This window comes from Somniosus microcephalus, chromosome 27 (genome assembly GCF_052327205.1).
Source record: "Somniosus microcephalus isolate GS21.2 chromosome 27, FLI_Smic_1.0, whole genome shotgun sequence".
Lineage (NCBI taxonomy): Eukaryota > Metazoa > Chordata > Chondrichthyes > Squaliformes > Somniosidae > Somniosus > Somniosus microcephalus.
Window position 1 is genome coordinate 14,969,833 of NC_141013.1, and position 22,388 is coordinate 14,992,220.

At 45.3% G+C, this 22,388-nt stretch overlaps 2 protein-coding genes across 2 annotated transcripts in view; one reads left to right on the plus strand and one right to left on the minus strand.

Moving 5' to 3' along the window:
- Window positions 1-13,609, minus strand: part of mrps11 (mitochondrial ribosomal protein S11) — a 33,690-nt gene extending 20,081 nt beyond the window's left edge. The window contains exons 1-4 of the mRNA XM_085968570.1: window positions 13,497-13,609; window positions 11,565-11,693; window positions 9,439-9,537; window positions 6,445-6,574 (exon numbers count right to left, since the gene is read on the minus strand). Coding sequence (XP_085824696.1) covers window positions 6,445-6,574; window positions 9,439-9,537; window positions 11,565-11,693; window positions 13,497-13,561 — 423 coding nt within the window. The 5' untranslated portion in view covers window positions 13,562-13,609. The remainder of the gene's footprint in view (window positions 1-6,444; window positions 6,575-9,438; window positions 9,538-11,564; window positions 11,694-13,496) is intronic.
- A 406-nt stretch (window positions 13,610-14,015) lies between these two features.
- Window positions 14,016-21,891, plus strand: mrpl46 (mitochondrial ribosomal protein L46). Its single transcript, XM_085968571.1, has 4 exons — window positions 14,016-14,302; window positions 18,752-18,950; window positions 20,950-21,120; window positions 21,571-21,891. Exons 1-4 carry the CDS (start codon window positions 14,051-14,053, stop codon window positions 21,831-21,833), a joined length of 885 nt encoding a protein of 294 aa, XP_085824697.1. The 5' UTR covers window positions 14,016-14,050; the 3' UTR covers window positions 21,834-21,891.
- The last annotated feature ends 497 nt before the right edge of the window (window positions 21,892-22,388 follow it).

Here is a 22,388-nt window from a genome sequence, read left to right on the forward strand (position 1 = left end):
CCTCCCTTGCCTCCCACAGCAGCCTGGGATACATCTCGTCCGGGCCTGGGGATTTATCCACTTTTTGGCCCGCTAAAACCGCTAGCACCTCCTCCCTCTCGATGCTAATATGTTCAAGTATGTCACAGTCCCCTTGCCCGATTTCTATGTCTGCATCGTCTTTCTCCATAGTGAACACAGATGCAAAAAATTCATTTAAAACCCCGCCTACATCCTCTGGCTCTACACACAGATTGCCACTTTGGTCCCTAATGGGCCCTACCCTTTCCCTGGTTATCCTCTTGCCCTTAATATACTTATAAAACATCTTAGGATTTTCCTTTATTTTGCTCGCCAGTGTTATTTCATGGCCCCTCCTCGCCCTCCTAATTTCTTTTTTAAGTATGCCCCTGCACTTTTTATACTCCTCTAGGGCTTCTTCCGTCTTTAGTCTTTTGTAACTGCCAAAAGCCCCCCTTTTATTTCTAATGCATTTTTGTATATCCCTTGTCATCCAAGGTTCCCTTTGCTTGTTGGTCCCACCCTTGACCTTTACAGGAACATGTTGGCGTTGTACTCTCTCTATTTCCCTTCTGAAAGTCTCCCACTGTTTTGATGTGGATTTTCCTATAAGCAGCTGCTCCCAGTCCACTTTGGCCAGATCCTGCCTTATCATATTAAAATCGGCCTTCCCCCAATTTAGAACCCTTATTTCCGGGCCGTCTTTGTCTTTTTCCATGACCACCTTAAATCTCACCGAATTATGGTCACTGTCGCCAAAATGCTCTCCTACTGACACTTCCACCACTTGCCCGGCTACATTCCCCAGAATTAGGTCCAGTACCGCCCCCTCTCTTGTAGGACTTTCTACATGTTGGCTCAAAAAGCTCTCCTGGATGCACTTTAAGAATTCTGCACCCTCTAAGCCTTTCACACTCTGACTGTCCCAATTTATATTGGGGAAGTTGAAATCCCCCACTATTATTACCCTATTATTTTCGCACTTCTCTGAGATTTGCCTACATATCTGTTCCTCTATCTCCCCCTGACTGTTTGGGGGCCTATAGTACACTCCCAGCAAAGTGCTTGCCCCCTTTTTGTTTTTAAGTTCTACCCATATGGCCTCATTAGAGGAACCCGCTAATATATCATCCCTCCTTACAGCAGTAATTGACTCCTTAATTAATATTGCAACACCCCCTCCCCTTTTACACCCCCCTCTGTCTCGCCTGAAGATTCTATACCCCGGAATATTGAGCTGCCAGTCCTGACCCTCCCTCAACCATGTCTCCGTGATAGCAACAATATCGTACTCCCATGTGTTCAACAACAACTTCAGTTCATCCACCTTATTTGCAAGACTCCTTGCATTAAAATAAATGCCTTCCAGCCCTGCCATATTCTCTTTTGCCTTCACATATTTGCTCTGCCTTCCCAGCTGACTTGTTTTTCCCTCTGTATTTGGCCGTAAATCACCCCCTACTATAGCTCCACTCTGTACCCCAACCCCCTGCCAAGTTAGTTTAAACCCTCCCCAGCAGTGCTAGCAAACCTCCCCGCAAGGATATTGGTTCCCCCCTGGTTCAGGTGTAAACCGTCCGACTTGTACAAGTCCCACCTTTCCCAGAAGCAGACCCAGTGATCCAGGAAACTAAAGCCCTCCCCCCTGCACCATCCCTTTAGCCACGCATTCATCTGTTCTATCTTCCTATTCCTATACTTACTAGCACGTGGCACCGGGAGTAATCCAGAGATTACAACCTTTGAGGTCCTGCTCCTTAATCCTTCACCTAGCTCCCTAAATTCTTGCTGCAGGACCTCATCCCTCTTTTTACCTATGTCGTTGGTACCAATGTGGACCACGACCACTGGCTGTTCTCCCTCCCCCTCCAGAGGGGATTTGAGGAAAAACTTTTTCACCCAGAGTGTGGTTGGAATCTGGAACTCACTGCCTGAAAGGGTGGTAGAGGCAGGAACCCTCACAACATTCAAGAAGCATTTAGATGAACACTTGAAACGCCATAGCATACAAGGCTACGGACCAAGTGCTGGAAAATGGGATTAGAACAGACAGGGCTTGATGGCTGGCGCGGACACGATGGGCCGAAGGGCCTCTTTCTGTGCTGTATGACTGAGGACAGTAGTGCACCATTCCTGGCAGCAGGTGTTAACCATGCTCAATGTTATGCACATTACCTGCAGGACCTGTGAACAGGTGCAGAAGGTGAGGGCGCACTGAAGGAATCTGCCAAGGTAACAACGGGACAGTGCCATGTATGAACATAAGAAATAAGAGTAGACCATACGGCCCCTCGAGCCTGCTCCACCATTCAATAAGATCATGGCTGATCATCGACCTCAACTCCACTTTCCCGCCCGATCTCCATATCCCTCGATTCCCTTAGAGTCCAAAAATCTATCGATCTCAGCCTTGAATATACTCAAAGACTCAGCATTCACAGCCCTCTGGGGTAGAGAATTCCAAAGATTCACAACCCTCAGTGAAGAAATTTCTCCTCATCTCGGTCTTAAATGGCCTACCCCTTATCCTGAGACTATGTCCCCTAGTTCGAGACTCTCCAGCCAGGGGAAACAATCTCAGCATCTACCCTGTCAATCCCCTTCATAATCTTGTATGTTTCAATGAGATCACCTCTCATTCTTCTAAACTCCAGAGAGTATCGGCCCATTCTACTCAATCTCTCCTCATAGGTCAGCCCTCTCATCCCAGGAGTCAATGTAGTGAACCTTCGTTGCACCACCTCCAAGGCAAGTATATCCTTCCTTAGATAAAGAGACCAAAACTGTGCACAGTACTCCAGGTGTGGTCTCACAGGGCCCTGTACAATTGTAGCAAGACTTCCTTACTTTTATACTCCAACCCCCTTGCAATAAAGGCCAACATGCCATTTGCCTTCCTTATTGCTTGCTGTACCTGCATGCTAGCTTTCTGTGTTTCTTGCACGAGGACACCCAAATCTCTCTGAACACCAACATTTGAAAGTTTCTCACCATTTAAAAAATATTCTGTTTTTCTATTCTTCCTACCAAAGTGAATGACCTCACATTTCCCTACATTATACTCCACCTGCCACCTTACTGCTCACTCACTTAGTCTATCTATATCCCTTTGCAGACTCTGTTCTCCTCACAGCTTACTGTCCCACCTAGCTTTGTATCAGCAGCAAACTTGGATACATTAACACTCGGACCCTTCATCTAGGTCATTAATATAGATTGTAAATAGCTGAGGCCCCAACACTGATCCTTGTGGCACCCCACTAGTTACAGCCTGCCAACCTGAAAAAGATCCTTTTATTCCTACTCTGTTTTCTGTCCGTTAACCAATCCTCTATCCATGCTACTATATTACCCCCAACCCCATGAGCCCTAATCTTGTGTAATAATCTTTTATGTGGCACCTTATCGAATGCCTTTTGGAAATCCAAATATACTACATCCACTGTTTCCCCTTTATCTACCCTGCTAGTTACATCCTCAAAAAGCTCTAATAAATTTGTCAAACATGATTCCCCTTTCATAAAACCATGTTGACTCTGCCTAATCATGTTATGATTTTCTAAGTGCCCTGATACCACTTCCTTAACAATGGATTCCAGCATTTTCCCCGACGACTGATGTCAGGCTAACTGGCCTGTAGTTCCCTGTTTTTCCTCTCCCTCCTTTCTTGAATAGCGGTGTTACATTTGCGACCTTCCAATCCGCTGGGACCATTCTAGAATCATGGGGACTTTGGAAGGTCAAAACCAATGCATCCACTATCTCTTCAGCCACCTCTTTTAGAACCCTAGGATGCAGGTCGTCAGGTCCAGGGGATTTGTCGGCTTTTAGTCCCATTAGTTTCTCTAGTACTTTTTCTCTACTTATATTAATTACGTTAAGTTCCTCACCCTCATTAGACCATTGGTTCCCCACCATTTTTGGTATGCTTTTTGTGTCTTCTACTAGACAGATACAAAATATTTGTTTAACGTTTCTGCCATTTCCTTATTCCCCATAATAATTTCTCCTGTCTCAGCCTCTAAGGGACCAACGTTTACATTTGCTACTCTCTTCCTTTTTAGGGGTAAAAAGGAAGAGAGTAGCAAAAGTAAACATTGTAGGAGTAGACGGCCCTAGATTGTATCTATCAAGGGTTGCCTGTCACTCTGTTCCACATTTACAGCTTGACGTAAGAAAACTACTAGGCGCTTGGTCTAAACGTTAAGCACAGCTTTAATCAACTGTTTTACAACATGGAGGTCTAGTTGTGTCCTTCACTAGTTCCTGTTAAGAATGTCCTGCGCAAGCTGGGCCCGTGCCCAAGTATTTATACTCTCCCTGGACAGCGCCACCCGTAGGCCGATCAGTATTATTTCATAAGTCTTTCTTTCATGAATGACTGATTCATGTCACAGCTCATGCAAGCCAAGTCTTCGCACAATCTTACAGCCTCTTTATTGCATCTCACGCATATGGGATTAGGACTACTGTTTACGTGGAGGATAACCACCACCACCGACTGGTTCGACCGAGTGACCCGTTTCCGTGTTGTAATTTCGATGTAATCCATAAAGCACACATTCAAGATGCAAGGTACAATTGAAAGTCTCGCCACACTTGCATCTTCCAAGGACATTACATTTCAAGGCATTTTAACAGCCCATGCGTGGTCACTTACTGATACAAGATTGACCTGTCGGTTGGGCACAAGTTAGTCACTGAGCATGTGCCCCTTCAACTGCCAGCATCTCAAGACTACCTTTCTGCTTGTACAACCAGAGGGCACAATCCAAACCTGGAGAAAAGCCTCCAAGAAGTGCAGGTTACAAAGGCACATCTCCGCTGCCATAAAAGTAACTGTGACCGTGTTTACAGGCCGGCATCCTTGGGGCAGACCTGCCTCTGCACATTCCCGCAGAATGCCTCCTCGTCCTCCAACTCAACTGAGTGTAAGAGGAATTCCCATCCTCCAAGCTGAGGGTGCTGAAATAGAGTTCAGCTCCCTGCAATGGTAGGAGGTGAAACAAAAAATTAAAAATAGCGAAAAAAGAAAAACAACAAAGATTGACAAACAAACAATGCAGCCAACTAAGTGCTATGGAAACCCAAATCAGACCAAGAAATGCTGCACCTCCCAAAACGAATCAAGAGACCTCCAACAGAACTCCTCATTAATGTCCACGAAGTGAGGTTCGAAATGCACCGACTTTTAACTTTCTCAAGGAATGAATGTTGCTTCTCTGGGGCAAACCACACAAAATGGGGGCTCGGGTGCTCCTGCTGACATTTACAGATTTTTTGAACCTGCGATGAGCTTGCACTGCACCGCCAGTAACAGCATCGTTAGCCCCAGTGCAGAAACCTGATCCGAGCGATCTTAGTGCTGAGTAGACAGAAGGGCTACCCTGGAGTTTTGCCCACACCCCCCAACTCGCATTTCATTCAAGCATGTGAGTGACCAATACACACGTCACATTATCCCTACAGTAAGTTCATGATAGTCTTACACCAGCATCAGCACCACCAAATAGGGCCCCAGGAAACAGGAGTGGGATATAATTTTTGAAAATGTTTTTGATAAATTATACAATGCTTCCTGAATGGCAAAAAAGCACAGGCTGAGGAGCACAAAAGTGAAAAATCCTGGGCAAGTCTCTGTAATCAATGGCTTGCGATTTCCCCATAGACAGAAACAATGTATAATGCATGGATACAGTTGGCAGATACCATCAATTATTGCTGAGATTCAACCTGCCATCAATCAGGATACTGTATGTGGACTATTTTCAGCCACTCTGAATGGGGGAAGGTATAGAACAGCAACAGGTTCTCATCAGGAAAAGGAAATTGTTATTGATGAATTTATGTGCTCAACAAGGCAAGGGATGTTAGTACTGAGAAATGGAACCAGTATCGGCATCAAGTGCTCCCTGGTGAAGCAGAGAATGGGTTAGATGCGGATTAAAGCTCCCTCTACGCTGCTCAATCAAGCACTCCCAGAGCACATCAACGATGGTAATAATGATCCAATGCCAAAATCATGAAGCAATCCTTACTACACCAGCGTGACATTTCCACACCAGCCATCTTTGCAGCTCCTCCAAAAATCACCAGCTAGATGCCAAATCAGAGGCAGTTTAGTCCTGTGGGACCATGTCTACTATTAACTGGATTGAGACTGCCCAAACTCAGTTCATGTAGAACCCATACAGCCAGCAAAGAGAGAAAACTATCACATCAGTTTGGATTGACTCTTCAGCTGAAAAGACACTGTTTTAAGCCACTGTACAATCGAGCCCCTAAAAGCAGTTTACTGAATTGTGTACACGAGGATTAGTACACCTAAAAAAGGCAATGCAACTGCTTTTGCAAGGTTTCCCAGATGCAGCAATGAAAAACAGAGCCAATCCGTTAAACAGGTGTAAACCAAGCATTTATACTGGAAAAGGAAAGCTGCTTTACCGCTGCTGCTGAAATGCCGGCAGTCTGAGCTGCAATTGGGGTCCCCTTCTTTGTATTCTTAAACCCTTCGGTACCACATGAAGTCCGCACCATGCTCTGCCCCTCGTGGGTAATAACATGAACGTGTGTGCTTAGAAAAAAACAATAGTGTGTAAGAGATAGAAAAAGGGGGGGGGGGGGGGGGAAGAATCACTGGAAATTTGCTAATCATCTTTCAGTTATTGCACATTTCTTTTAAATCGTGTTCACTGAGGTGAAGAATGTTAGTGCTGATACACAATTCCATTTGGAACAATCCCAGGTCAAATACAGCAAGGTTACTTGCAGACTAAAGATCTCTCCACTCTGCCCGGGTCCCACAAAACTCACACTAGGACCTCTCTGGCCAATTACTGCTGATAGTTTAGTGCTGTGGGTACAGTACCTGTGGGAAATGGGTTGAGATGACCCCAATGTCATTTCAGTCAGTAGAAGAGACCTCCATCCCGAGAGTCTGGGCTGTATTTACACTAAGAAATCATAGACCAGCATCCAACTCACTCCTCCAACCAGTCCTCCCCATGGAAGAAGTCTAATTATTTTTTAAACTACAACAAAAATTTGCATTTATACTGTGCCTTTAGCATTAAAAATAAACACCCCAAGACGCTTCAAAAAAGCATAATCAAAAAATGGATGTCACAGCAAAGAAGGATATATTAAGTGGGGTGACCAAAAGCTAGGTCAAAGAGATGAGTTTTAAGGAGGGTCTTAAAGGAGGAGAGAGATGTGAAAAGGAAAGGGGGTTAAGGAGGGAATTCCAGAGCTTGGGGCCTACGTGGCTTCAGGCAGAGCTGCCAATGGTGGGGTGGGGGAAGATGTACAAGTGTCAGAAGAAGAGAGATTTTGGGGGGAATTGTAGGGCTGGAGGAGGTTGTCGCGATAGGGAGGGATGAGGCCATGAAGGAATTTAAACATGAGGATGGGAATTTAAATTTAAGGTGTAGGAGGACTTGGAGTCAATGTAGGTTAGCAAGGTCAGGATGATGGGTGAGTGGGACGGTGCAGGATAGCATACGGGTGGGAAAGTTTTGGATGAGCTGAAGTTTATGAAGGGTGGATGATGGGAGGCCAGCCAGGAACACACTGGAATCGTGGAGTCTGACGATGACCAGCATGGATGAGGGTTTCAGCAGCAGATGGGCTAAGGCAGTTAATGTTACGAAGATGGAAGTTGGCGGTATTTATGATGGAGAGAATATAGGGTTGGAAGCTCAGGCGGAGGTCGAACAAGATGTTATCCGAGAACAGTGTGGTTCAGCCTGAGACAGTGGCTGGGGAGGGGTTTCAAATCAGTGGCAAGGATACAAAGTTTGGGGCGGGGGCCAAAGATGATGACTTCAGTCTTCCCAATGTTTAGCTAGAGGAGATTGTGGCTTATCTAAGACTGGACAACACAGACAGTGGAGGGTTGAGCGAGGTAGATTTGAATGTCATCAGCATACATGTGGAAGCTGATCCCATGTCTGTGGATATCACCAAGGGGGAAGCATGTAGATGAGGAAAAGGTGTGGCCAAGCAGGAATCCTTGAAGACTCCAGTGGTAATGAGGCAGGGGTGGGAAGAGCAACCTTTACCAAAGATGTTCTGGCTACAATCAGATAGGTAAGAATGGAACCAAGTGAGGTCAGCCTATCGAGCTGGACAATGGAGGGGAGGATTTACAGGATGGTGTGGTCAACCATGTCAAAGGCTGCAGAGTAGTCACGGAAAATGGGAAAGGATAATGGACCACTATCATAGTCACAAAGAATGTCGTTCGTGACTTTAGTTATGACTGTTTCGGTGCTGTGGCAGAGGTAGGAATCTGATTGGAGAGATTCAAACAGAGAGTTATGGGTAAGATGAGCACGGATTTAGGAGGCGACAACAAATTCAAGAAGTTTGGAGAAGGGAGGTTGGAGATGGGGTGGCAATTTGCCCCAAAGGACACAGGGGTCAAGGATATTTTTTTTTTTTTTTTTTTTTTTTTAAAAAGGTGCAGCTGATGAAGGTGGTTTTAAATGGGAGGGGAACAGTACCCGAGGAGAAGGAACCATTTACAGTCAGATAGAATGGAGGCCAGGAAGGGAAGTCAGGGAGCCAGCAGTTTAGAGGGAATGGGGTCAAGGGTGCAGGAGGTGGACGAAATATGGACAAAACAAACTCAGACAGCGGGAGATAGAAGAGAAACTAGAGAGATGTGGGTTCCGGGCTAGGGAAGAGGGTACCCGGAATGGAGATTTGGCTGCCTGGGCAAGGAGAAGGAGGAAGCAGAAAAACATTAATTTTTAACCTCAATCATAAAATAATTATTGCCAAACCTAAACCTAGGGTTGCTTTGGTTAGGAATGAGTTATTGGTATTTTCAGAAAATTAACTTACTATATTCTGAATGTATTGATTTAAAAACATTTTTAAAAACAAAAGTTAATAAGTTTTTCAAGGCCTCAGGTACTGCTGGTGCTTTATATATTTTTTATAGATCTAATTCTAAAATGTAATGCTTTCTGCATCAACCACTTCGAATGAATTATTGATTTAATTCGAATGTTCACTCTAGTGAGAGGCACTGGAGCTGCTACACCAGTTTTAAAGGTTGCAGCACAGCATTCTGATTTTTCGCTGCCATTTCTTCCCCCCCCATCCTATCAAATTTCTCTCCTGAAGGCACTGCCTGTTGACTGGGTGCCAGCAACCCTCCAGCACCTCAGCAAAGTGGCCATTTTTCATATGGACGAGAGCCCGAAGCTATTTGATCACATGGTGCATCAACGCCAAGCCCAATCCTGTCGTCAACCAACGACCACGTGTGCACTTTCTAGCAGGAGTCAATAGCGATCAGCAGTAGGAATCCCGGCTAACTTTTTCCCCTTTCTTAACCTGGGGCAGAGAGGTCCAATTATAGTGGCCCAAACTAGTACCTAGCTCAGATTAGTGAATCCTGCACTAAATATCACTGCATCAGATACTTACTTATTATATGTTGCCTTGATGTGCACTATGTGTAGATCCTCGTACTTTTTGCCTCCCCAGCGCAAAGAGCTCTCCTGTCCTGGCATTGGAGGTAGGATACTGTGAACGATACACAAATAACAATCAACCAACAGTACAAATAATCTGTAGATGAGAAAAGGCCGTTTGGCTCATTGCGTTTCAGTCCAATACATCAGTTCTGTGGGCAGCCCTTCATTATTGTTGTACATTTTATGACAACGTACTTCGTTCCTGCACCAATGATTGACCATAAACAAGTAATTGCAAGCTTGGAGGAATGATCAATGATGAGGATCTTTACTTTGGGAGGGCAAGTGGCAAGTACCCCTCCTATACAGTGAATAAAGCCCTTATTTAATCTCCTGTTTGGAAATGTCATCACTTTTATCAATATCCAGTAGTCTGCTGGACTGCTATGTTGGGTCTTCTAATTGGATATACTGCTCAGCTTACGAAGGCAGCAGGTCCATCATATATCAGCATCCTTCCTTGTCCTGCATGGTAATCCAGCTGTACTGAGAAACTACAGCATTCAGTACTATCTGTGACTAATCTTTGCAATAGCTAACATGCCGCGAAGAATTTTTAAGCATGAAGTGAGTGACAGTTTTACAACACCCACTGCAAAGCCAGATGGAAAGGAGTTGAGTATATTCCAGACTGGGATCAATAGATTTCTGGGCACTAAGGGAATCAAGGGACCTGGGGATAGTGGAATTCATGTAGAAGATCAGCCACGATCTGGTGGAGCAGGCTCGAGGGGCTGTATGGCCTACTCCTCCTCCTATTTCTTGTGTTCTTATTCACACAATACCAATTTATGCTAAATTCCTTCAACTCATACCAGCACATAATGTGTCTGCTCCATACTTACAAGGTACAACAGCAGATTCCTTACTATGTTCTCCCAAAGATCCTCACCTTAAGGCATTGACTCTTGCTGGAGTATGGTTCCATGGACACAGGTAGCCCTTTGGTTCCTCACATAGGAGCCATTCTCCATACTGGCAGCTTGGCTAAGTGATAGCACTCTCACTTAAATGGCAGGTAAATCGAGCTGAGATACAGATCAGCCATGATCTAATTGAATGGTGGAACAGGCTCGAGGGGCTGAATAGCCTGCTCCTGTTCCTAGCACTCTCACCCGAGTCAGAATGCTATGGGTGCAAGGTCCACTGCCGAACTTGACCACATAGTCTAAGCCATACTGTGGGGGTGCTGCATTAACAGAGATACTGTCTTTTAGTTGAGACTTTAAACCAGGCCCCACCTGCCTGTCCAAGTAGACATAAAAGATCCCATGGCACTTTATGACAGATGAGCAGGGAGCTCTGCCAGTGCTGTGGCAAACATTTCTCCTTCAACAAATAGATTAACTGGTCATTTATCTCACTGCTTTTGTAGGACCTTGCTGTGTACAAATTGGTTGCTTCATTCATCTACAAAACAATGACTACAGTTCAGAAGTAATTTATTAGCTACAAAGCAATTTGGGATGTTCTGAGCACAGAATATAAATGTCAATTCTTTCTTCTTAGAAAGTGAATGTCAGCAAGCTATTCAAACAAGGGGGAAATCACAGTCCAGCCCAATCCTGTTCTAACCCAATGCCCACTTTCAAACAAGGGTCCGTGGACAACGAGCATGAATAGGAACCCTGGCTAATTTTTCTGCTCTCTAGCCGAGAGGAGCTGAAATCAATTGAAATGCCGCCTACCACACATTCTAGATTTTACAGCACTTGCTAAACAGAGGGTATCTGGAAAAGTTCTGTACTATTATCAGACAGGAAAAGGTTAAGCACCTTTTGTCCAGTTCAAAGACAGACTAGGCATTTAAAAAAGACTGCTTACCTGTGTGAACCAGTCCGATTGCCAATATGCAAAATGGAACCTGGCTCCACATGAGAGGCCAAATCATTTTGCATGCAATCTTTATTCAGATCCTGTCTCAGAAAACAGGAGTTTACCTGTTCAGTTTTCAAACATCACAATTTCTGGGTGGCCACTCCTGAAATTGGACTGTTTGGCTCACAATTAGACATTTGGTTGCCCCCACCAGATATCTAGTTTAAAACTGTACAGCTGACAAAGGAGGTGGAATACCTGAAATCTGCTGACTGCCTGGCTTGTGTTAGCTCTGTGGAGCTGCTCTCCTTTTCTGCTAGTTCCTGCAGCTTCTGTAAACTTGTGTGTACCAGTCGGCACTGGGTCTCCACTGAACCGACATGAGAACTGGGAGAAGAAAAATGTAGGCACGTTAGCACGAATACACAGTAAAGATTTAAACAAAGAAAATAGACTGCATTTACTTTAATTAGTGCAATATTCAGAACTCATACGATGGTCTTGTGACAGTGAACAATGAACATTTGACCCCTTCTCCACCCTCCTATGCTACTGAACTCCTCGTTTCAGCCAAACATTTCCACATCCTTTCTTTATATATTAGTACTGAAAGCTGCTGCATTTTCAGAGGTGCTGCCTTTTGGGCAAGACAGTAAACCCATCTGACTGGTTTAGGCGGATGATATAGATCCCGTGGCTCATTTGGAAAGGGAGCAGAGAGGCCTCCATGACCTGGCCAACATTCTTCCTCAAACACCAACAAAACCAGATTGATTGGTCATTCAATAACAACTTGCATTTTAGTAGTACCATTTGAATTAGGCATAAGGAAATTGAGGCTGAGCCAGGAGGGGGGGATGAGATGGTTTTTCAATAAGGTGGAGCGCTTCAGAGACTGGGTTCCAAGAGTTAAGATTGAGGTGGCAGAAGGTGCTGCCACTAATGATAGGGGTACATGGAAGAGGGGTGCATGGAAGGCTGGAGTTAAAGGCATGGAGTGTTTGGGGAGGGTTTTAGAGATGGAGCAGATTGCAGAGAAAAGGTGAGGCAATGCCTTGGAAGGATTTATAGACATAAACAATTCTTTGAGAGACTAGGAGCCAATGCAGGTCAGTAAGGGCAAGGGTGTTGGGAGAATGCAGGACAGCCTACGTGTAAGTTTTTGGACAAATTGGAATTTATGGAAGATGGGAAGAAAGACTTGCATTTCTATAGTACCATTCATGACCTTGGGACATCCCAAAGCGCTTTACAGCCAACAAAGTACTTTTTTAAAAGTCTAGTCACTGTTGTCATCTTCTTCTTCTTAGGCAGTCCCTCAGAACCGAGGATGACTTGCTTCCACATTAAAAATGAGTTTGCAGGTGACTGATGAGTCCAATGCAGGACCTACAGTCTCTGTCACAGGTGGGGCAGATGGTGGTTGAAGGGGCAGGTAGGTGGGGTGCTTGGGTTGACGTGCGCTCCTTGCGCTGTCTGCGCTTGGCTTCCGCTTGCTCCCGGCGAAGAGACTCGAGGTGTTCGGCGCCTTCCCGGATGCTTCTCCTCCACTTTGTGCGGTCTTGGGCCAGGGATTCCCAGGTGTCGGTGGGGATATTACACTTTTTCCAAGGAGGCTTTGAGGGTGTCCTTGAAGCATTTCCTCTGCCCACCTGGGGCTCTCTTGCCGTGTTGGAGCTCCGAGTAGAGCGCTTGTTTTGGGAGTCTTGTATCGGGCATGCGGACAATGTGAACCATCAATCGGAGCTGATTGAGCGTGGTCAAAGCTTCGATGCTGGGGATGTTGGCCTGAGCGAGAACACTGATGTTGGTGCGCCTATCCTGCCAATGGATTTGCAGGATCTTGCGGAGGCAACGCAGCAGCCAATCTGCGCACAACAGGCTCCCACAAACAGCAATGAGATAATGACCAGATCATCTGTGGGGTTTTTTTTAGTGATTATGGTAAGGACAGATGTTGGAATAGTAGAGTTTAGGGGTGACAAACGGGATGTAAGAGAGATTTCGGCAGTGAAGGGGCTGAGTTGGGCAATGTTCCGGAGGTGGTGACTGAAAGTGAGTGGGGACTGAATGACCAGCCAGCCGGCGCACGATGGGCCGAGTGGCCTCCTGCGCTGTTCAACTAAAGGGAGGCAGAGGCGGCTGGTGTCCATGGAAACGGGCCCTCGCATGAAAGGCGCAGCTACTCACCGACCGCCCGGACCCTGCAGCAGCCCCCGGCCCAGCCGCCACAGCACACTCCGCGACCCCAGCATTTCACACTCGGGCCCCGTGACCTCTGTGTGACCCGTGACACACCCCCCCCGCGGCTGCCACCAATACCAAAGAAGGGTGGAGGAGAGGTGACTTAATAGGAATACGCGCATTTATTCTCTCGTTTTAAAACAGAAAATAACGGTGGATTATATTTATAGTCAGGTTCCATATTTTATAAATATTTAACTTTATGAGTACACGATTATCTTTTAAGTATTTGACATAAGGCGACAACTCCTCCCCACAGCACTTGGTATCGTCCTGGCTGTTCCATTTATTTATTCATAGGGGACGTAATAATAATTTATTATGGAATGTGCCGCGATTTTCAGCTCGTGTTGTGTTTGCCAACAGACTTTTATTTATTGGTGCTTATCCCGGTTATGTGAGATGGTAATGTGACGGCGGGACTGATAGTGCGTGATTGCAGTTGGTGTTTCCCGCCCACTCCCCCCGCAGTGCGAGTGGTAGCGGCGGGTGGGTCGAAGATGGCGGCCGCGCTGCGTCGGCTTCCCGTGCTCGGGCTCCTGGTCGGCCCGCGGCTCGGCGGGCCAGCGAGAGGAGGTGCTGGTTCGCAGCTCCATTCCGTGAGGCTGATGGGTGGCCCAGATCAAGACACCGCCCCGGGCCCGGTGGGGTCCGGTTGGCGATGCTGCGGCGCGGTGTGCCTGCAGCGAGCGGCCGTCGTATCGCGGGAGATGAACCCGATGGAAAGCGCGTTCGCGCGGCTGCTGGAGCAGGTAGGCGCGGGCACGCGCCACGGGGGCGCGCCGGGAGAGTGTAGGGTCCACGCGTGCGCACTTGTGCTCCTTGAGCCGAGCAACAGGCCATTCATAGAAAACATAGAACCACCGTCTGCCCCACCTGTGACAGAGACTGTAGGTTCCGCATTGGACTCATCAGTCACCTGTGAGCTCATTTTTAATGTGGAAGCAAGTCATCCTCAGTTCCGAGGGACTGCCTAAGAAGAAGAAGAGAAGATAGGAGCAGGAGTGGGCCATTCGGCCCCTCGAGCCTGTTCCGCCATTCAATGAGATCATGGCTGATCATCCAAATTCAGTACCCTGTCCCTGCTTTCTCCCCATACCCCTTGATCCCTTTAGCCTTAAGAAATATATCTAACTCCTTCTTGAATATATTTAATGAATTGGCCTCCACTGCCTTCTGTGGTAGAGAATTCCACAGGTTCACCACTCTCTGGGTGAAGAAATTCCTCCTCTTCAGCCCCTCGAGCCTGTTCCATCATTCAGTCAGATCATTGCTATTCTGTACTTCAACTCTATATACACACCTTTTGCTCCATATCCCTTGGTACTTGTACCCCCCAAAATCTATCATAATAAATAAAATTCTATCACTCTCACTCAGGCAGTGACTATCTCCAACAAGTGAGAGTCTTAAGAAAAAGAAAGACTTGCATTTATATAGCGCCTTTCACGACCACCGGATGTCTCAAAGCGCTTTACAACCAATTAAGTACTTCTAAAGTGGAGTCACTGTTGTAATGTGGGAACCACCGCCCCTTGACAGTCATGCATTAGCATCCCCTACCATCAACATCCTGGGGGTCACCATTGACCAGAAACTTAACTGGAACAGCTACATAAATATTGTGGCAACAAGAGCAGGTCAGAGGCTGGGTATTCTGCGGCGAGTGTCTCACCTCCTGACTCCCCAAAGCCTTTCCACCATCTGCAAGGCACAAGTCAGGAGCGTGATGGAATACTCTCCACTTGCCTGGATGCGTGCAGCTCCAAAAGCACTCAAGAAGCTCGACACCATTCAGGACAAAGCAGCCCGCTTGATTTGCACCCCATCCACCACCTTAAACATTCACTCCCTCCACACCAGCGCACCGTGGCTGCAGTGTGTACCATCTACAAGATGCACTGCAGCAACTCGCCAAGGATTCTTCAACAGCACCTCCCAAACCCGCGACCTCTTCCACCTAGAAGGACGAGGGCAGCAGGCGCATAGGAACACCATCACCTGCAAGTTCCCCACCCAAGTTACACACCGTCCTGACTTGGAAGTATATTGCCGTTCCTTCATCGTCCCTGGGTCAAAATCCCTCCATAACAGCACTGTGGGAGTACCTTCACCACATGGCCTGCAGCGGTTCAAGAAAGCGGCTCACCACCATCTTCTGGAGGGCAATTGGGGATGGGCAATAAATTCTGGCCTTGCCAGTGACGCCCACATCCCATGAACAAATAAAAGAAAAAACTCTTGGATATTTTAGTTGACCCAGCATCCACAACCTTTAGAATCATAGAGATTTACAGCACAGAAGGAGGCCATTTGACCAATCGTGTCTGTGCTGGCCAAAATAGAGCTATCCAGCCTAATCCCACTTTCCAGCTCTTGGTCCGTAGCCTTGTAGGTTACGGCACTTCAAGTGCATATCTAAGTACAGGAAACTTTGTGCTATCCGGAGGTGAGCTATCCGGTAATCTGGAGCCACCGGCAAAAATCAGCAGCCACTTTTTATTCTTTTTGTTTGTTTTTTTTGCTTTGTTTGAACAGTCAAGCTGTGCAAGGTCTGTAGCTATAGCAACAGCTTCAGCTACAGAGCTTGCAGGCCACACCCGAGTGTTTAGAAGCTGTTGCTAAGCAACAGTGTTTGTTGTCAAATACGGAGATAAGAATCTCCGTATCTCTCAACATTAACTCTGGAGAGGACGGCAGTTTTGAGGCAACGGCAGCAGCTCGGTCCCGTGGGTGCCGGATAGCACAAAGTTTCCTGTACTTTTTAAATGTGATGAGGGTTTTGCCTCTACCACCCTTTCAGGCAGTGAGTTCCAGACCCCCACCACCCTCTGGGTGAAAAAAGTTCCCCTCAACTCCCCTCTAATCCTTCTACCAGTTACTTTAAATCAATGTCCCCTGATTATTGACCTCTCTGCTAGGGGAAATAGGTCCTTCCTATCCACTCTATCTGTGCCCCTCATTATTTTATACACCTCAATCAAGTCTCCCCTCAGCCTCCTCTGTTCCAAAGAAAACATCTCCAACCTATCCAATTTTTCCTCATAGCTAAAATCCTCTGGTTCTGCCAACATTCTCGTAAATCTCCTCTGTACCCTCTCTAGTGCAATCACATCTTTCCTGTAATGTGGTGACGAAAACTGTAGACAGTACTCCAGCTGTGGTCTAACTAGTGTTTTGTACAGTTCAAGCATAACCTCCCTGTTCTTATATTCTATGCCTCGGCTAATAAAGGAATGTATCCCGTATGCCTTCTTAACCACCTTATCTACCTGTCCTGCTACCTTTTAGGGATATGTGGACATGCACTCCAAGGTCCCTCTGATCTTCTGCACTTCTCAGTGTCCTACCATTTATTGTGTATTCCCTTACCTTGTTAGCCCTCCTCAAATACATTACCTCATACTTCTCTGGATTGAATTCCATTTGCCACTGCTCTGCCCACCTGACCAGCCCATTGATATCTTCCTGCAGTCTACAGCTTTCTTCCTCACTATCAGCCACACAGCCAGTTTTTGTATCATCTGCAAACTTAGGGGGAGAGAGTTTCACACTTCCATTTCCTGTTGTGTGATAAAGTGCTCCCAATTGCACTCCTGAATGTCCGAGCTCTAATTTTAAGATTGTGCCCCCTGGTATTTGTTAGCTCTAATTGTGAATTTAGTGTTCTTTATGATGAGACATTGGTGCAGAGTAATGGAGCACTTGCATGGTGTGGCACTATACCATGCTGTGTCCGTCCATCAGACACTCGAGTCAGTTAATAAGTGTTAGAGGGTAACGCTCCGTCTACACTGCTCCATCGAACACTTCAGGTCACATCCTCACAACACAATTATTGTACAAAAACAGAAAAAAAAAGAATTTGCTTTTCTATAGCGTCTTTCGTGAGCTCAGGACATCCCAAAGTAATTTACAGCCAATGAAGTACTTTTGAAGTGTACTGTTGTAGGAAATGTGGCAGCCGATTTGTGCACAGTAAGGTCCCGCAAACAGCAATATGATAATGACCAGATAACCTGTTTTAGTGATGTTGGTGAGGCATCTATATATTGTGTTCAATATTTAATGGTGAAGTGACTGTGGGTACTCTTGACTTTGAGAAAGTTCCTGCTTTCTTCCCAATGACCTAATTTGTTCATACAGGGCATAAATCCCTTGTGGATACTATTTAAGCATTGCCCATAAGCATTAATCTACCTGCGTTGGTACAGTTTATCCTGTTGTGAAAATTATTCATGGTCTCTTAACACCAGTCACTGGTGTATAGTTAAATAATCACTGCATCACTAACAGAACGGAAAAATTGTTACCTTGTCTTGTATACTAACAAGTCATGACTAGGCCAACATATTTTTTAAAAACTATGCCTAGCAGACACGATACCATGCTGTCCATAGGTCCTTCCTATCCACTCTATCTAGGTCCCTCATAATTTTATACACCTCAATCAAGTCTCCCCTCAGCCTCCTCTGTTCCAAAGAAAACATCCCCAACCTATCCAATTTTTCCTCATAGCTAAAATCCTCCAGTCCTGTACTGAGTTATTTGACCTCTTGTCTGTACTGAGTTATTTGACCTCGGCTGGAGTAGTAATATGGGCGCTGCCATTGGCCTCCAGCGCCCCTGGGCCAGAGAGGGGGAAAATCATCCAGCGTTGCTGCTTGTGATTCAGTGATCTCTAATGGAAAGTGCATATATGTGAAAATATCAAACTTGGCTGTGCTAGCTGCCACAGACGAATAGCTTGCCGACATTCAGTGCGTCTAGATGCACACTTAAAGAATGGCTACATGGCTGAGGTATGAGTGAGCTGCTAATGCCTGTGACACTGCGCCCCATCGAGTCAGTGTCATCAGAAAGAGAGAAAACGGGATCCTTTTTAAAAAAAAAAATGACTGATTAAAATGCCTAGGAATGTGGATTTTCAAACTCAAGGTTGAAGCAGCAGAGGTTCTACTCTAACACTTCAATTGGGGAAATTGCCGGCTTTGTAGTGATGGTTTTGCCAGACATTTTTTTTTAATGTTGCCCACTGGTGCCATGAGAACGCTCTGAATCATTCTATCGTTTTCTAAGTTTTATTCTGCTTGTTGCACTTGAAACACTTGACCTGGAGGCTACTGTCTCAGAAAGCCTGCTGGTAAGTTCAGCCCCTGCTGGGTTCCTGAAGTGCAAGTGACCTCTTCTACCTTTTACAGATAGAACTGGAGAAAAGCCTCTACTCTGATCACGAGCTCCGAGTTTTTGAAGATGAAGAAAAAATTCGTCGGAGGCAGGCAGACGATTACGATTCGGATGAGGAAGAGGATGTTGGCCAAGACATTGTGACTGGCCAAGATCTGGAGGATATGTGGGAACAGAAGCTCAGACAGTTCAAGGTTGCTGATAGAGTACAAGGTCAGTGTCTTTTTCTACTCAACAGTATCCCATCATATTTGTCACAAAGTGCCCCAAGTTCTTGTGCTCATTACAGGAAACTCTAACCGGCACCTAAATAACCGGAAATCTCTGTTAACTGGCAAAATTCAGGAGTAGGTTCCGGTAAGTTTTACTTCATATTAGTGGCAGTTCCTGGATCTGTGGCTGTGTAACTGGGGTTTGTGCACTTGTTGCTAAGCAACAGGGACGCTTGGTCTGTGGCCGGAGTTCCTGCACATGTTGCTAAGCAACAGGGAAGCCTGGATTTGTTGCTGTGTACGGAGCTCTCGTACCTTTTAAACTATACCTCTCTGTAATCTGGACTTTTTGATAAACCGGCACCACGCTGGTCCTGTTGGTGCCAGATAATAGAGTTTCCTGTAGTTACTGTGTTTCCAGTATATGCCGTCCAAAGTTTTTCATTAATCAGCAAGGAATAGCTTTTGAATCAAAGTCTACACAATTTCAATTCAGTGATTATTACATAATTGCCCCCATTTCCTACTTCAACTCATTTTCCAGAGCCTTAAAACTGTAGAACTCCTTACGTCCCTCAGTCTTTCCTTCCTCATACAGTCCTGACTTTTGCAACTCCAGTTTGGTGTCACCTAACCACTTTCTCTTCATTTAGCCCATCTTCTGTCCTACTCTTTTCACCCTTGGTGGTAGAGTAAGATTGCGATAGATGATAGAAAACATCCAGCATGTTGGAATATATTAATCTAAATGTACACTCTCGGGAGCGAGCCGCAAGCCTACATTTCGTTGTACTGCACTTGTGCACTAACAATGACAATAAAAGTTGATTTGATTTGATTTATATTCTTGGAATTTCCAACATTCCATTTCTACATGTTAAAAGGTTTTGGACCTCTAACATTCCTTAATAATTAACTACAGTTAGAGAGTCGTCATCTTGATGTTGATCCCTTCTTAAAAGCTCATCTGTGTATTCATATCTGTTTTCACAAACAAATTGACCTATCCTCCCAAGAATTGCCATTTTGGCAGATTTCTCGCCCCGCAGCACCAGACTCATTTGTCTCCATTTTCCTGTGACACCTTGGTTCTCCTAGAATTCCAGTATCCCAGAATAAAGTAGTGAGGTTTAGGGTGCTACTTTGCTGCAGTGTGCTGTATTGTGACCTTGAACCTTTACCTCGGTATTTCTGTAATTAAAAAAAAAAAATGATTGGCAGGCAGTCTGCTTGTGTTGGAGATTGCAGTCTGAAGTGGCTGGTGCTCAACAGAATGTGATTCCTGATGTTTGCAATGCAGTCACATCTTGCTGAGTACGGCACACTTTAAATTGCAGTCTCACTGATCTTTCACATTAATCGCCTTGGGGAGAAGGCTGCAACGTTGTCGAATTTCGTAATAAAATTCCTGCTGGACTGCAGTTTTGAGTTGGAGGAACTTTCGGCATAAAGTAATTGCATGTGTCTCAGGACTCTGTTTACGGTAAAGTTACACATATTAAAAGCCCAGTTCTAAAAGTCTCTTCTGAATCATGGGGTTGGAGGTTTTGTTTGTAGCCAGGTTCTGCTGTTTGTTGTGGAGCCTGTCTGCTAGAAATATATACTGTCCATCATTGTGGATTTGTAATCTCAGTGGTGCTCGGGGACATATTGTAGTGATTTATTTGGCTTTTAAAACTGCCTCTGACAACTACAAAACGCTTTTAATTTTATTCTTTCGTTCAAATGTTCTGAATGATCGCCTGGGAGCGTGGCAAGTGCTGTCATTATTATAGAGAATACACAATGGCAGAAACACTATTGAAGGGTTCCGATGTTATGTCCAACTTCAAAATCGACCTTTAAATGTAGTTATTGCAAATCCCAAAAGACTGTTACATCTGTAAAGAGAGTCCCATACTGACAAAAAGTCATCGACCTGAAACGTTAACTCTTGCAACAGTGCCGATGGCTGTCCAGGCCATTATTCAAAATGTGCTTTTCTACCTGTCTCTTCGAAGCTGACAAGAAGAGCGACAGATCAACATTGAACAGGCGATTGGATGAAAAACTAATACTATTAATAAAGGAAAAAGTGGGGGATGAAGAGATCTGGTTGCTGCCACAGAGTGAATGGAAGCTGGGGGAAACCATGAGGCAGACTGCAGAACGCACCTTGTCTACGCTATCTGGTAACAACTTTTTTGGTAGCTTTTTATACATAATGCTCTGTTCAATTAGAATCCTTAAATGATACAGCACAGGAGGAGGCCATTTGGTCCATCGTGCCTGTGCCAGCTCTTTGGTAGAGCTATCCAATTAATCCCACTCCCCTGCTCTTTCCCCATAGCCCTGTACATTCTTCCCATCACTTATTTATCCAGTTCTCTTTTGAATGTTACCATTGAATCTGCTTCCACCACCCTTTCAAGCAGTGCATTCCAGATCACAACTCGCTGTGTTAATAAAAAGAAAAGTTTCCTCATGTTATTTCTGGTTCTTTAACCAATCAGATGTCTTTCCTCTTTAATTATATCTGTCCCTGACATATTTAAGTTTGTTTCCTCACACAATAAAGGTAGCCAGCACCTTTGGAATATCATTTTTTAATTAATTTCCCCCCCCACTTTAAAATTTTACAGGAAATGAATTGCAAGCTGTTTTTCTGGGCAACGCTCCGGCCGGCTTCTATAAATACAAGTATTCTAAGGCCGTGCGAACTTCCAGCAATGTGGGGGCCAAAGTGTTTTTCTTTAAAGCATTGCTGATAAATGGAGACCTCAAGACAAGAAAGAAGGGAGACTACGTGTGGGTAACTAAGAGCGAACTGAAGGACTACCTCAAACCAAAATACTTGCAGCAAGTTAATCGCTTCATCTTTGATACCTCGGCAATGGATGTGTAGAAGATTTGTTTCATTTTGTTAAAGTTGAATCATTGTGAAAATTAAATTATATACTGAATTTTATGTTTCCCCCACTGTGTTCTCTCAAATCATCATACTTTGGGAGTTCCTGAGTCGTTTGTTTTCATTTCTGTTAGATCACTGGGAATGGTAGGATAGTGGTTATGTTATTGGACTGGTAATCCAGAGGCCTGGACTAATGTTCTGGAGACGTGGGAACTTTAAATTCAGTTAACTAAATAAATCTGGAATATAAAAGCTAGTATCAGTATTAGTGACTTTGAAACTACCGGACTGTTGTAAAAACCCAGCTGATCCTTTAGGGAAGGAAATCTGTCATCCTTACCCGGTCTGGCCTATATGTGACTCCAGACCCACAACAATGTGGTTGACTCTTAACTGCCCTCTGAAATGGCCTAGCAAGCCACTCAGTTGTACCAAACCGCCAAGACAAAGTCTTCACACTGATTGCAGCGGTTCAAGAAATGGCTCACCACCACCTCCTCGTGGGTAATTAGGGATGGATAAATGCCGGCCTGGCCAGTGATGGCCACA

Coding starts and splice junctions, on each gene's coding strand:
- mrpl46 (XM_085968571.1), top strand. CDS start 14,051: ATGGCGGCCGCGCTGCGTCGGCTTCCCGTGCTCGGGCTCCTGGTCGGC. Junction 18,951..20,949: donor GGTTGCTGATAGAGTACAAG/GTCAGTGTCTTT, acceptor GTCTCTTCGAAG/CTGACAAGAAGAGCGACAGA. Junction 21,121..21,570: donor CACCTTGTCTACGCTATCTG/GTAACAACTTTT, acceptor AAAATTTTACAG/GAAATGAATTGCAAGCTGTT.